This window comes from Hordeum vulgare, chromosome 2H (genome assembly GCF_904849725.1).
Source record: "Hordeum vulgare subsp. vulgare chromosome 2H, MorexV3_pseudomolecules_assembly, whole genome shotgun sequence".
In the NCBI taxonomy this organism is placed as follows: Eukaryota; Viridiplantae; Streptophyta; class Magnoliopsida; order Poales; family Poaceae; genus Hordeum; species Hordeum vulgare.
Window position 1 is genome coordinate 86534307 of NC_058519.1, and position 15825 is coordinate 86550131.

General features: G+C 43.7%; 2 protein-coding genes and 1 pseudogene across 2 annotated transcripts; 2 read left to right on the top strand and 1 right to left on the bottom strand.

The window, feature by feature from the left end:
* Nucleotides 1–322: 322 nt before the first annotated feature.
* Nucleotides 323–1575, top strand: LOC123425622 (annotated as a pseudogene).
* A 2016-nt stretch (nucleotides 1576–3591) lies between these two features.
* LOC123429672 (apoptotic chromatin condensation inducer in the nucleus-like) lies at nucleotides 3592–9576 on the bottom strand. The gene is made up of 7 exons (XM_045113683.1): nucleotides 9458–9576; nucleotides 9105–9172; nucleotides 6886–8425; nucleotides 6269–6457; nucleotides 6034–6185; nucleotides 3987–4489; nucleotides 3592–3903 (listed from the first exon to the last, which is right to left on the bottom strand). The coding sequence occupies exons 3-6, from the start codon at nucleotides 8417–8419 to the stop codon at nucleotides 4013–4015; spliced, it is 2352 nt and encodes a 783-aa protein (XP_044969618.1). The 5' UTR covers nucleotides 8420–8425; nucleotides 9105–9172; nucleotides 9458–9576; the 3' UTR covers nucleotides 3592–3903; nucleotides 3987–4012.
* A 199-nt stretch (nucleotides 9577–9775) lies between these two features.
* Nucleotides 9776–10545, top strand: LOC123425223 (50S ribosomal protein L7/L12). Its single transcript, XM_045108896.1, has one exon. The coding sequence runs from the start codon at nucleotides 9822–9824 to the stop codon at nucleotides 10308–10310; it is 489 nt and encodes a 162-aa protein (XP_044964831.1). The 5' UTR covers nucleotides 9776–9821; the 3' UTR covers nucleotides 10311–10545.
* Nucleotides 10546–15825: the final 5280 nt, after the last annotated feature.

Here is a 15825-nt window from a genome sequence, read left to right on the forward strand (position 1 = left end):
TTTGGGTCTAGTCCATCACATGATTCTCCTAATGATGTGATCCCGTTATCAAGTGACAACACTAGCCTATGGTCAGGAAACCTTGACCATCTTTGATCAACGAGCTAGTCAACTAGAGGCTTACTAGGGACAGTGTTTTGTCTATGTATCCACACAAGTATTGTGTTTCCAATCAATACAATTATAGCATGGATAATAAGCGATTATCATGAACAAAGAAATATAATAATAACTAATTTATTATTGCCTCTAGGGCATATTTCCAACAGATAGCGCCTACCCTGGCCGCACCACGGATGTGGCTTAGGTTGTGCATGAACGGATGAAGCTTCTAGTTCAGGTAGCATCGCTGATAGCTATGGTTCAGGCCTGGATCATGTTGGTCCATAAGAGAGTTGTTCGTCGGAATGAGAAACCTCTCATCCGGTATGGTCCGTTGTTAATCCGGGATCAGGAGAGGATACCAATTTGAACTACATCTACAACTGCAACAACACAGAGTCTGTGTGGATGCTTAGAATGAAAAGAGCTCCTTTCAACAGACTTGTGCAAATGTTTAGGAGCAGGGCCTGCTACAAGATAGCATCAACACCACTATGGATGAGCAAGTGGCCATGTTCCTCCATGTTGTTGGTCATAACCACAGGTTCACGGTTGTACACAACACCTTGAGGAGATTAGTGGAGACCATCTCCAGGTACTTCAAGCAAGTGTTGTATGCTATTGGGGAGCTCACTGGAAAGATGATCAGGTCACCAACTGGCCGGATTCCTACCAAGATTCACACTAGCCCAAGATGGTACCCATACTTCAAGGTGAGCACTTGTACAATATGTAGTTCATGCCTTGATATGTTGTTACTGTTCTTCTGTGGACTAATAGCATATTGTAATGCCATTCCAGGATTTCTTTGGAGCAATAGATGGTACTCATGTCACTACCAAAGTGCTGAGGTCACAAACTACAGCATATAAAGGGAGGAAGCACTACACAAACCAGAATGTGCTAGATGCTGTTGACTTCGATCTGAAGTTCTCATATGTGTTGGCTGGCTGGGAAGGTTCAACACATGATGCTAACATTCTCAGTGACAACATGAGTCGTCATGATGGCATCGACATCCTCGATGGCAAGTTCTACCTTGGAGATGCTGTCTATGCATGTCGGCCATATGTTCTTCCATCCTTCAGGAAAACCAGGTACCATCTGAATGAGTTTGCTGGTAGAAACTATCCTAGGACTCCTCAGGAACTGTTCAACCTCAGACACTCCAGCCTTAGAGTGACTGTTGAGAGGGCCTTTGGAGCTCTAAATAACAGGTTTAAGATCCTAGATCAGAAGCCATTCCACCCTTACCCTACCCAGGTGAAGCTTGTTCTTGCATGTTGCATCATTCACAACTGGATCCTGCAATGGGGAGTTGATGAATTTGTGCCGGAGAAGGAAGATGTGGCTCCTGATGAGGTGATCAGCTCCGGCCATGGTGTGGAGGCGTTCAACAACGAAGCGTGGAAGAACAAAAGGTTGGAGTGGGCTCAGGAAATGTGGGATAACAGAGGTCAGACAAGGATCTGAAGCAAAAGAACAAGAGGAAGAAGAAGAAAGAGGCGGGAGCAGAAGCGAGGAAGAGGAAGCACCTTAGTTAGCATCATTGAACTATCCTTATTCAACCATGTTGGCTCTTAATAACTTGTACTGGCATTTGCTAGTAGCTAGGATAAACTGCCATTTGTTTCCTAGCTAGGACAAAACAATGTCCAGTGTGTGTGGTAAGATCATCACTTGTGAGAAGTGGTCATCACATCTTTAGCCGTTTGCAACCAAATAACATGTTGCTTGTTTAACAACAGTGACGCAGGCAACCAAACAGTATGCTGACTAGATGATTCCCTCATGCAGAAAGCCTAATGCAGGCAACCAAACTACATGCAGATGTTGGTTTTTAGCCTGCATTTGCCCAACCAGGCCCAACTGGGACAAATATGCAAAGTGCCCTTAAACAGAGATGTGAACCAAACATGCCCTAGGTTGCCTGCATGATGTCCAACAAGGCCCGCGCAAAAATAATTTGGTCTATTTGGTTGGTCGCATCCATTGTTTGGTCTGCATAGCACGAACTTTGAAACACCTTTCAACCTACGTTGATGGGAACGCTCGAATTGATCATTTTCAACGAGCCAGTCTCGAGCCATGCAAAAGAGCACATGTGGGTGGCTCTTGTGATGTAGTTAGCTGTGAGCTCCTGCATCCTGGGTGCACCCTGTGTGTGAGCTTGCATGTGTTATCTTCCCTTAATCTTTTTCACTTTCTATACTACACAACGGTGCTCAGATTTGAGATAAGTTCTACATAAAAAATGCACATCCATGTTGTGGATCCATTCAAAGGATTGGTTCATAGTTTCTCGACCGTAAATGCTCAACTTATGTTCATATTTGGAGCTACGCTGAAAGAATTTTGTCAAATTTATCGTGCAGGGTCGACCATTTCAAATTTTCTTTTACCAGGAGCTTCAGTTCGATGTTTCACACGATTTTCATGTTGTACGTTTGATGGTTGTAGATGATTAGACCTACATCTTTCTGGTATATGGTAGGAATGATATGTGTGGTCTGTTTTAAGGTGACTTCTTAATCTCTTTCAGTCCCTTCTAATCTACGCAATGGTGCCCCGATTCGAAATAAGGTCTATGCGAAAAAGATAGCATCGTTGTGATCACATCCTTCATCAAAGTCTACTTGAGAGCATCTATGACGTCCGCCGGCTATACTTTTTTTTTTCTTAGAGGACGCAGATCGCATGCCATATCTTTATAGAAGGCATAGCAAATGTACAAGAGCCTGACCATAAGATGCGTACATCCCAACTGGTAGGCAACATACGAGAAAAAGTGAAAAAAAAAATGCACCAGCACCTATACAACAGCTAACTCCTTGCAAAACGGAACATCCTTCGTGCGCCTGCGCTCTTCCATCCTCCATCCCGGCGAAGATGAGATGTGTCAACTCCGTGACCTTGCCCTAAACCCTAACTTGCTGGATATGCTAAAAAGCTCGATGTCCTCGAAAACATCACCTAAAATGTTGCATGTTGCATCCAACCACCACAAATGCTGAAACTGGTAAACATGATTGTTGCGGCCCCAGTAGGCGCCCCAATGTTTTTGCTGGAACCAGCAAACATGCGGCGCTGCAACTGCAGGTGAAGGTGCTACAAAGCTGGACGCCCTAGCTGGTGATGCCACAAAACATTGCAGCTGGCAACGACAAATGCTGGAACTGTCGTTCACATTTGCTCGAACCGGCGAACACGATCACTGTGACCCCCGACAGCCTCCCAGCGCAAGCGCCGATGTTTTTGGAACTGGCATCCATGTTTGCTGGAACCAGCAAACCTGAAATCGGCGTGCCCATCCAACCGGCAACGGCGCTCATGCAGCGAACTTGGTGTGGGAGCTGCACGGCTAGATCCTATGCATGAAGGAGAGGACCAATTGCACGTCTATGATCGCTCCAATCAGACGTCTGCTAAGTGAACGGCCAAAAACTACTCGCGGTTACTTGAGAAATGCGTTCACTTGATACGGCAACAAGAGCAACCAGTAGGACTCATACGCATTAAGTTCATCAACATACAAGCAGCGCGTTGCTCAACTGATCCAAAAGATTACTGAGTCAGTGATCGAAATCGGCGTGTGCATGTTGACACAGCTGGGCGGATAAGCAAAACTAGAGCTAGTTCAATTTACACAAGGACTACTCAGTGATCAAGATAAAGACGGTGCAAACTTCTCCGCAAAATATCACCAACCACTACAAGCGGCAACTGCAGTCTTCATGTTAACTGCTGCAACACCAACGGTCGGATATTGGGAAGAGCATCTGCCGACCACACCGGTTGTGCCTGAATAAGAGATGAACAAGCACGATCATTTCAGCAACGTTTCGGCTCAGAACATTAATGACAACCGCAAGGCACGAACATACCAGCACGAGCAGCAGGTTTGAGTCCCCTAATGTCTCCTCATTCGCCTGCTGCATGCTGCAAGCTTGGCTGACACCTCCTCGTCTGACAAGGGCAAGTAGTAGATCATCGGAGAGGCCTGTGTCCTCTTGAATAGATCATCGAGTGTCTTGATAGTTGTTCCGGGTTTCTTTGGAGGGGATGGGAGCATCTCCCTTTCTGGCTCGGGGTTAGAGGTAGGAAACAACTTTTTATGAGGTTGTGGAGTAGGTGACAGGCCCCTTGAGGTACCGGCGCCATGCGGAAGCATGGTTTGGTTATCCTTCACTTGTTGGAAGGCTACTGCATTTGGAGATGTATCCTTGCTGAGGCTGGTAGGCGGTGGCGGTGGAGGAGGGTGTTCAATTTTGAGCATCACCTCAAGTGGATCAACAAATTCGGCAGCTAAGTAACTGCCATTGTTTAGGGGCCATTGGAGGTTGTAAACAGCATTCCTGGTAGCCACAGCTTCATCCACTGAAGAGTACTGTGGATCAGAAGCAGGACAAGCAGGCAAGTCAACACCATGATATTATCAAATTTGAAATAGCAGTAAAATAAGTAATGCATTACAAGATTCTTTGAAACAACAATAAGGCACGACAAGGCTAACATCTAAAGCTAGCATCCTTCATAGAGAGGAACACCAAGAATCTATATCTATACCTACTAATAAAGCAAGGTGGTATTCTTGGTTTCGTCCCGTTTAACTGATTTATATTCTATTTAACATATAATAGGCGAGGTGGTATCTATATCTATTTCTATATCTATATCTATATCTATACCTACTAATAAAGCAAGGTGATATTCTTGGTTTCGTCACGTTTAATTGATTTATATTCTATTTATAACATATAATAGACGAAGTGATACTAAAGGGCGGTCAGACCCTTCCCCGGACCCTGCGCAAGCGGGAGCTACATGCACCGGGCTGCCCTTTTTTTTTTTGATACTAAAGGGCTGAACGATTCGAGTGTATGTGATGCTGGGCTGGGTCAAGTCGAGCAGACTCACTTAGCCGGACAGGCTAACTTAGGCCCATTATTTGCACCGTGTAGTTTTTTAACTCTCAATGACCAGGAGACCGATCCCAACCCCATTTGTTCAATACCCCTAAGAAAAACTAGGTTTGCTCAATAAGACGAGCACTACAACAACCAGGAGTACTAAGTATCGGTCCAGAACCGACCGTCGTCATCGTCGTCGCCACCGCCGCCCTCTGCACTGGTCACCTTGCCCCAAGCTCATGCCAGATCGAAGGATGACAAGGTCTCAGAGTGGGAGACGAGCATAGGGCGGTTTAGCTTCGGCGTCGGAGTTGGCGTACGGGGCTGGTCTTGGCGGGCTTCATGCTGCGCGTGCTCCTGTTCTTTGCCGGCGTGAAGTTGCTCTTTCTACTCCATGCCTAATGTTGGTTTATAGCCTCCTTTATTCTTAATCATTGTAGGTTTCTTTTGATTGCCACCTTTACGCCAATGGCTGCTCCATCCAACATGACATTTTTTATTTACGTTGCATGTCCCTCTTCCAACAGTGAGCCACATAATTGTGATTCAAGTTATTGCACAAATGTTAACATTGTAGGAGTATCTTTATTATCCTGTGATTAATTAATTGAATTTATGTTTGCTTAGCCCTTAGTTTTTTTATCTATATGTTCAAACCAGGAGAGATGGATTAATTCACTGACTGAGATGGCTAACAAGCAACTTCTCTTTAGACATGAAAGGTAATTTACATAAAATTTGTCGAACAATTAGAACACGGATACCCGTTGCAACGCACGGGCACATGTGCTAGTAAAACTAATCCTTACAAGCGCCACATAAAAAAGCACCAGAGTTTATTAGCAGCGACAGGCTAAAGCACATTTTTTGTTGTTATCGTTTACCAAATTTTAGCTGTAACACATGAAAGGCAAAGGTTGGAAAAGCCTGAAAAGGTCATAGAAGGCATAAATAAATGCTGAAATGCACATTTAACAATATTCTGCACAGGTAAAATAAAACAACGAAGTTAATGACATACTGTAACATAGCAGTGGGTCTTGATATCATCCATCCAGAAGCTGCAAACAGATCCAGTTCTACCAAGAAGCTCTTGCACAGCTTTCAAAGTAAATGGGCGCACAAATCGATCAACTTTCAAGGAAGTTGTTGCAGGCTTCTGAGAAAGTGGCACTGAAAGATGAATACAGAAGGAAAACATTAGATATGATGTGCAATAGTGAATCTACTTTACTAAAAGAGCTTAGAAACCTCACCTATCCGTTCTTTGTGAGAACCTCCACTTGGTGTTGAATCAGACCTGCCAACAAAATGTTTTAGGGCAGGCTGAACCACAACCTTTGGAGAATCTGAGCTACTTAGTTTGGATGTTTGTTGCTTAGGAATTTTGAGAGTATCCACATTGCACTGACGTTTGATGGGCTCATCCGCAACTACTTCTTGGTCTGCATTTAACAGCTAGTTAGAACAAAAACAAGACATGATTTCTCCATTTAAACCATTGAGAAATCGTTATCAAATTTACTTGAGGAATGTACAATAAAATAAAGGCCACAAATCTTACTAAAGGACTGCAAAAAAATTCTCCTATTCACAAAACCATACAAGAGCAGAATACATGAGGTACAATTGTTTCATGAAAGATTTACCAAAAGACACAAAATCCACAATGACAAAGATCATGCAATGCAGACAATGAACTTTACACTGTACAATCACAGAAAGAGTGCATGCACACACTTGCTGATACATAAAAAAATGTCACAGAAATGATATACTGTAATGAAGAAAACAAAAATGCTCAAGATATTCATATAGGAAAGGTATACCGGAATTGATCCAACACTGTATGCATGGGGAGATAAAGACAAACCTTCAAGTTTCCTCTTTTCGGATGAAGTTACTGGCTTCTCTTCATGAACAATATCCATTGTCTCCACAGATGAATCATTGGCAACAGTATTAAAGAGGATCACCTCTTTTACCTCTTCATGGTCTGAGGTAACCACCACAGTCTTTCCTCCAAGATCATCAGATCTGATAACGGGATTAACATGCTTACTTTCCATCACATCCTCCTCCATCGAGCTCCTGTCTACCAGTTTTTCAGGAAAAGTGCCATCAGGACTGTCCTCTTTCTTGTCCAAGATAATATTGGTTTCAGATTCTATTTCTTGCAATGGGGTCCCGTCCTTAGACAACTCATTGTCATCGTCCAATGCCTGCATACCATCACTTATGGAGGGAATGTTGCATGGTGGTTTGACCATATTCCTCTTAATCTCTATTTCCAAATCAGAATTGTCAGCATTCAGGTCACCTTTTACATTAGTTGATATATTGTTATGCGGAATCAGAACACACTTGATTTGAGAACCTAGAACAGGGTTGGCCTCAGTTACCTGGTCTTTTGTCCCTGCCACGGTTGGTTTGCAGGTACTGTTTGTGCGCTGAGAATCTTCAAGGTCATTGCCGTTCATCAAAGCATTATCATTCAAATCTATCACAGGAATCAGGGTCTCAGCACTTTGTCCTGGTGCAGCTGCAACAGCATCAACATCCAATGGATCAAGATGTGACGGACTAGCATCTGGAGGTGATGATACTGCATCTTGCTCTACAATATCAGCATCTAACTTGCCATTAGCAGAAGTTGCATCCAACTTGACATCAGTACCGGCAACATCACATGTAGCAATCACTTTCTTGATGGTGCCTTCTTCTGGAGCCTTCTCTGCAATAATCTCACTATGACAATCAGCTTGTGGAGACGCTTCCTTCACTACATTACTACCAATTGGAGCTGATTCTAGGTGATCTCCATTAGTTACCACTGCATCACTTGGAGAAATTTCATACGCTGTTTCATCAACAAGAGGAGCATCGCAAACTTCAGTAGCAGCAACAAGAGTTGTCTGGCTAACTTCTTCAGTACTAACTACAGCATCCTGACTAACTTCTGCAGTAGCAACGGCACTTTTCTCACTAGCCTCTGCAACAAGAGTTGTGTGACTAACTTCCTCGGTACTAACTACAGCATCCTGACTAACTTCTGTAGTAGCATCAGCACTTTTGTCACTAGCCTCTGTAACAGAAACAACAGGATCTCCTTCCAGAGGTGCAACCTGAGAAGGACCTTCATCAACATTTTGTTCCATCGCAGCCTGGCAAACAGATGCATCAGCCGAACCAGGGGTTTCGTCCTCTTTGAGATCATCATCGGGAGGAGATCCACCAACTGGCCCTTCTCCACCAAGTATATCACCCTGAAGTTCCTCAAAGAGCCTTTTCACGAGATCATCCTTCAAGCCATCGGTAGATAAGTTCCTCCTAGAGAGCTCATCTTTCAGTTCCGTGAACTTCCACTGATCAATTGGCTGGTCATTCAGCACAGGATACGTCGACATTGTGGCCTGCCAGTCTCATGAAATCAGCTAAGCCATTGACCATGAACTTTTACCAGCATAATGAAACAGAAATGTTAACAAATTTCAATTTATTAAGTAAGCAAAACTGGTTCCTTCTTAAGTTGCAGTTACCAAATTAATGAAAAGTGTTACAGAAGACATGAATGCATATGTTCTTGCACTGTAGGGAGTAGGGACTCTGCTGGAGTAGCAATTTACATGCTAACCAAAAAAATCTGCAGAGACATACTTAACCCATGATAAGCGTGAAAAAATTACTTGCTACCAGACGATTGGTGGGTAAAATAATAGAAACAAAAAAGTTTCACACTGTGCATCTGTGTGAAAAGTGTGAAAAACTGTGAATTGCAGGACTCAAAACTTTATATATCAGCTCCATATAACAAAATTGCATAGGCCATTCACCACATGAAACTTTGGACAGGGAAAAAATGTACCAAGGCAGATAATCGTAATCTACTTCAGCGCATACAGGACCCACAGAAAAACACCCGGATAACAAACGACAATGACCACCATAATTTCCTCTCACAAAGCAGAACTAGGCCTAAACCCTTCATAAACCCCCCTCGTATCCAGCGTATTAATGCCTAGTCATCCGAACATTGTCGAAATCGCACGGGCGCATCAAAACCCTAGGAGTCGTGGACGGGCTCGAGCTCACCTAGCGACGGCCGCGCAGCGAGATCCCAACCGCGCACCACCCTTCAGCGAGCCTCGCAATTCCAGAACCTGCAAGCATGCAGGCGCAGCAGATCAAAACCCCAAGCCACAAAACCCTACCGAAATTCTGCAGAGCGAGCGACGGGACTGGCGACCGCACGGACCGGCCGCCGCGGACCCGCGGAGACCGCGCGCCCCCCGAAAGGAGACAACAACCAAAAAAAAAAAAAAAAGGAGCGCCGAAAACCTCGCAGAGAAGTCCCAAAAAAAACGCAGCGGAAAGGAGCGGGCGGGAGAATCTAGCAGGCTATGACTCCATGGGAGGGGGAGGGGGGAGGAGGAGGAGGCTATGACCCGTGATTCTACCCGCCGGCCGCCGCGGCGTCGATTCCGACGAGGGTTTTCCTTTTGCTCTGCCGCGCCGCGGCTAGAGAGAGAAGAGAATGGCGTGGTGGTGTTGGCGCTGCAGAGTGCCTCCCCTTGGTGGGGTCATATGGTCAGTCGCTATCTCGGAAGAACAGCGGCCAGCGGGTGGCCGATGGTCGCTGACAGCTGGGGCATCGAACGGGTGAAAACGCCTCCCATATCCTTTACAAAAATACGCTTTCGCTGTGAGTAGGCGAACTTTTTCTTTACATTTTCCTGATCTATCTATAATGCTCTTGCGGAAGAGGCAAAACCCTACCGCCCACCCCGCGATTCCCTGAAATTTACCAAAATGCCACTCTTCTCCTCCAAATTCGCGCCGCTGATCCCCCGCCTCCGCCGCCTCTCCACGGCGGCGGCGACGGCCGGCGGCGAGGACCCGAAGCTGTCGCGCATCGCCGACGAGCTCCTGGCGCTCTCCTCGGCCGAGCTGGATGACTACTCGGCCCTCATGCGCCTCAAGCTCCGGCTCTCGCTCACCTCCAGCCCGGCAGCCGGGCTCGGCCCCGGCGCGGCCGGGGATGCGGCCTCCGGGTCGGCGGGGGCCGAGGAGGCCGCGGCGGTGAAGACGGCGTTCGACGTCAAGATCGAGAAGTACGACGCGGCGGCCAAGATCAAGATCATCAAGGAGGTGCGCGCGATGACGGACCTGGGCCTCAAGGAGGCCAAGGAGCTGGTGGAGAAGGCGCCCGTCGTCGTGCGCGCGGGCCTGCCCAAGGAGGAGGCCGAGGCGCTCGCCGCCAAGCTCAAGGCCGCCGGAGCTGCCGTTGCGCTCGAGTGATCCAGAGTCGTAAGGTGTCCACATTGCATTTTCGATTCCTATGATGCAACGTCTATGTGTTTGTATGCGTCTTAATTTGTTTTGGATTGGAGTTTGTTGGGATTGGAGCAATTAGGTAGGAGTATAAGAAGATGCAGGGTTTGCTTGCATTGTTGTAGCTTATGACTAGCCTCTAAAGCACAATCACTGATATATCTTCCTGAATCACGCAATAAGGTGTTGCTGCGTTGTGTTCCATCTTACTGGTCTGGATTAAACATTTCACTAGGTACATGACTAGTGTGAGGGTGTACAAAGATGCCATTATTGTTGGCATTACTGTAGCTGGGATGCCATTCTTGTTGGCGCTACTGTAGCTGGGATGCCGTTCTTGCTAGCATAGCTCTAGTTGGGATGCCATTCTTGTTGGCGTTACTGCATCTGGTGGTTAGAATATGCTGGTTTCAGTTATTTGTTGATCTGGAATGATGCCAATACGAGATGGCCTCCATTCTATGTCAAAGTGCATGAAACATTATCATGAGTACATTGGTGAGGACGAAGCTTAGATCCGGACGGATGGACAGGGTGTGCTCAGTTGCTTGAAATTGATGTTTGTGAAAGTGAAGTTCATATGCTTTGCATGATTGTTTACCCACGAAACTGGGATGTGTTGTCTGTTTAACGGATGGACTTTGATTGGGGATGGAGGTATGAATAGCCAAGTTTTGTAGTAGCGCATTTGAATCTAAGACATCTGATGCCATGGCCAGTATCTAATTTAGCATTTGTGAACAGTTTGAATAATCAGTCCAAAGACCCATGGCTTATATGACGGTTCCGCTGTGACACAATAAAGCAAGATATCGGCATGTAAGAAGTTGTTCAAAATCGAATGCTAAGTCATTAGCCGTTGTCTTATAATGAATTATCCTGAAAGGCAAGGGATTTAGTAGTTAGAAATGGCTAACTGAAAATGTTTCTGTGGAATGTAGATATATGTAGTTTCCCTTCATAAGAGTTTGGTTGTGTTCTTATTCTGCTACAAGGCGAGTATTTGAAGCATCAGCATCGTTTTGGTGCAGGATGATACACTGTCAGATCAAAAATGGTAGACTTACGGAGGATTTTTACAGAGTTTAACAGACTAACCCCACTTCCCTCACTAATCCCCCCCTTCTCCCCGGCTTCATCATAAACCAATCAAAACAGCCCATGTCAGCTTAGCCCGTAAACATCCTGTAAACTGCCCGTAGTTGTAGCATTACTGCTGTCAGATGTAGAAGTTGGTATGCGGATCAGATTTCATGGTGTATGTATCAGCATATCAGGGAGCTTATACAAAACAAAATAGTTGATATCTTCAAGCATCCACTAGTTGAATCTTCAAATGTTATTTTGTTACAGTTGGTTTCCTAGAAACAAACATAGTTTTTGTATGTCGTTATGTATGGAAATCAAGTTCCTTGAATAAGTTGTATGAACAACATGGAGAACAAAACCTTATGTCATTTCTTGTAAACTCCCATAGTGTGCTTTACAAAAGCTCGAAATTAAAAATGTTGGATGAGATTAGGCCTTCTGTTTTCCAAACGTTCTATTGGTAGAATGGTTATTTCAATGGCATATTGTCTACGCCCAAAGTAGGGACCTGGTGGGTTATTATTTAAGCTACATAGTCTTGGAAATTAGCAAAAAATTGAATGTTTTAGACCACTTAGCATCTACATGGCCTTGTAAGAGTTTTTGTTGTATTATTATTCTGCTACAAGGTAAGTATTTTAAGTATTTGCATCATTTTGATGCTGGATGATAACTATCGGGTCTAGAAGCTAGACAGCCTATCACAGTTCTTCCAAAACCAAAGAGTTGGTAGATTCAGCCGTCCACTAGTTCAATCTTCAAAGCTGATTTTCTTACAGTTGATTTCATAGACACGAACATACTTTTTGCATGTCGATATGTATGGGAATCAAATTCTTGAATAACTTGTGTGAACAGCATGGAGAGATGGACCTTGTGGCATGTCTTGTAAATTCATAGTGTGCTTTATGAAACCTCAAATTAAGAGAGTTTGACGTGTTTAGTAATTTTGCTGTTCAAACTTCTTATATTACTACAATGGTTATTTCGGTGGCATATTATTGCTTATGCTTGAAGTAGTGGCTAGCGGGTGAATATTTAAGCTACATAATCTCTGCAGCAAAAAATGAGCTGCCAATCTATTGATGTAAGGTAATTTCTGGATGTCAAATCTTCGAAACTAGCAAAAGTTTGCTAGTTTTAGATCACTTTGCATCAACATGTTCATGTGAGTACGGCGCTAAGGCCGAAGGTTTGCTATGTTGGTCCTGAGAGTGTGTGTGACAGCTATGTTGATCCATGGCACTGGTTTTTACTAGCTAATCTGATATTGTTTGAGATCTCCTTTCACTGGGAATCTACTAAAACTGGTGACCTGTTTTCGTAGCACTGTGCTTTATCTCCTTTCACTGAGAATCTATCAAAATTGGTTACACATTGTGCTTTTGTCATGTTGAGTAACATTGCCTACCGTAGTTGTTCATCTGTCGTGTAGCTTGGTTTTTTTGCCCGTTTGGTATGGAAAATCTCTAGGTGGCTAGTTTTTTAGTTGGTGCTGCTGTACTCGATGTTCTTTTCTCGTGGTGTTGCCTGCAGCTGCTATTGTCTATACTGAATCAGAGGTGTATATTCTTGTCTTTAGATGATAGAGACATGGTGATCCCATAGTATCCTTCGTACCGAAATTCAGAGTTATAAAATCGAACATCTCCCATGGAGCCAAACGGCGATCAGCATGTGACCTGTCTTATATGTACTATGTACCGTAGTATGATCAAGTATCGTTGGCTTTGTGACATCGCGGTGCAAAATGTTCTGACATCCCAATGCCACGCGTGCCTCGTCACATGAACTTGTCACGAGGTATAATAGGCTCGAAATGGCGATGGAGTCTAGCACGTATAATGTACTGTAAATATGAGATTTTCAGTATGTTTGAAATGCTAGAATTTTATCGAAACACAGGCGCTCCAGCAGGATGATCAGTTGGGCATGTAGTACTTGTCGTCGGGATGCTCCCAGTACTCCCAACCCAAAAATCATACCATTGTGGTTATAAAAAAAGAATCCGCAAAAAAAAGGTTCTACCATATGCGTAAATTCTATCATGAGACAAAATTTCAGATTTAAAAAGTTGAATACAAGATTTGTTGTGATTAAATTGAATGGTACCAAATTCACATTGGGCTAGGAATGCAGCCCATTGCACCATGATGAACACTGAATTTATCTTATTTTTGTTTCTAGCTACTGCTTCAGATCGAATTAAATATTGATTTGTATATGCCACGGTAGATGCATGTTTAGAATCTTTTAGAGGTGATTTTGAGTTTGGATACCAACTCATAATTGACAAAGTTCTAGAAGTAAAATAGTTGTCTTCGGGTGAATGTGTACATGCTTTTCGTGACGTTGGGTATCTTTCTTTTTAATATTTCCTCCATCTCAAAATAAGTGTTTTAATTTTATATTAGTTGTAGTATAAAGTTGTATTAAGATTAAGATATTTATTTTTAGACCGATGAAGTATTATCTTATCTTATTTTTTTTCTTTCTTTCCTTTTTTTATCGTATCCAGCAGGAGCACACTCACCTCACATGTGCCACTGAAGCTATACTCAAACTATGTGGATTTATGTAGCCATGGAAGCCCCCCGAACAAGGGCATGAGTGCAGACGACGACCACTTGACGAGAAAGTACAGGGAGCTTCTTGCACGCCTTCTTATGGTTACCTATCCTTCTTGAGGCGTGTCTTTCTTAGTGGGGTTGTGTTATTGCCCCCATTCGGTACCTTTTATTTTGTTTGGTTATTTTCAAACTAGCTCTTCTTCTTTTTGTGCTTTCTTTCTTTCCGTTGTTGTGAACTTCCAATTCTCAGATGAGACTTGTTTGTGGTGATGTTTGCTTTACTTACTTATAAAGTGAGGCAAGAGCATTTACCTGTAAAAGGGAGATCTACAATGGATAAGGATAGCCAGGGATAGAAACAAAAGGAAGAGAGAAACGGAAATAAGGAAGGGCAAACCCTGCCATCTCTCACTCGTCTCCTTCATACATTCATTATGCATCACGAATTTTTATTGATATTTATGTTATTCTTGTCCATTATTCTTTATTATGATACAATTTTTATGCCTTTTTCTTTCTGAATACGCAAGGTACACCATGAAGAGGGAAACTGCCGGAAACTGGAATTCTCGACCTGAAACCAAAAAAAAAGGTGAAAATCACTAGACTCCAAATGACCTGAAATTTCATGAAGAATTTTTTATGGAATATATAAGAATTATTGGGCCAAAAATATGCCAACAGGGGCGGCCACCTCCCCTGGTCGCGCGTGTTGCCTCGTGGTGGCCCAACACGTCTCCTGCACCCCCCCCCCCCTCTTCTCCTATATGGTGTATTTTGACCTAGAAAAAATCATAAATATACTTTGGAGACGAAACATCGTCGTATCGAGGCGAAAACCTGGGCAGAGGCCCTTTTGCTCTCCGACAGAGAGATTCTATCGGGGGAATTCCTCTCTGGGGGGATCGAAGCCATCGTGATCACCAATGCTTCCTCCTTCGTGGGAGGACCAATCTTCATCAACATCTTCACCAACACCATCTTATCTCCAACCCTAGTTCATCTCTTGTATCCAATCTTTGTTTCAAAACCTTAGATTGGTACCTCTAGGTTACTAGTAGTGTTGATTAATCTCGTAGTTAATGCTTGTTGGATTACTTGGTGGAAGATATTACGTTCAGATCCTTGATCACCGTTATTACACCTCTGATTTTGAACATGTTGATGAGGTATGCATAGTTAATATTGTTCCAATGGACATGAGAGAAGTCTTGTTATAAGTAATCGTGTGAAGTTGGTATTCTTTCGATATTTTGATGATGTGTATGTTGTTGCTTCTCTTAGTGGTGTCGTGTGAACGTCGACTACACGACACTTCCCCATGTTATGGGCACATGGGAAGGCATTGTGGAGTAACAAGTAGATGATTGGTTGCGAGAGTGACAGAAGCTTAAACCCCAGTTTATGCATTGCTTCATAAGGAGTTGATTTGGATCCACATGTTTCGTGTTGTGTGTTAGAGCATATTTCTCCATATGTGATTTTGGTAATTGATGACAATTTCTATGGACTAATGGTTTCCTTAAGTTATATTTGTAGGATTTGTCCATAGGCATTTCTTGAAGTCCATATGTTGGTTTCAAGCAGTTTATATGATGACCAAGGTGGTATTCAAGGTTTTATCCAAATATTGGTCATAAAAACACAAGGTTGATCAAGACTAAGTCAAAGAGTGAATCAGGTTGATCAACACACAAAGCGTACAAGATGTACCAAGAGGGGTCAAGGGATCCCATGGTACGGTAAGCATTGTCCATTACGCTTTTGTGTACTAACCCATGATCTTCGTGAGAGTTCTATGTGGGGTTAGGTGTGTTCCCATG

Coding starts and splice junctions, on each gene's coding strand:
- LOC123429672 (XM_045113683.1), bottom strand. CDS start 8,419: ATGTCGACGTATCCTGTGCTGAATGACCAGCCAATTGATCAGTGGAAG. Junction 6,186..6,268: donor TTCTCACAAAGAACGGATAG/GTGAGGTTTCTA, acceptor TTCATCTTTCAG/TGCCACTTTCTCAGAAGCCT. Junction 4,490..6,033: donor AGACCCACTGCTATGTTACA/GTATGTCATTAA, acceptor TCTGATCCACAG/TACTCTTCAGTGGATGAAGC.
- LOC123425223 (XM_045108896.1), top strand. CDS start 9,822: ATGCCACTCTTCTCCTCCAAATTCGCGCCGCTGATCCCCCGCCTCCGC.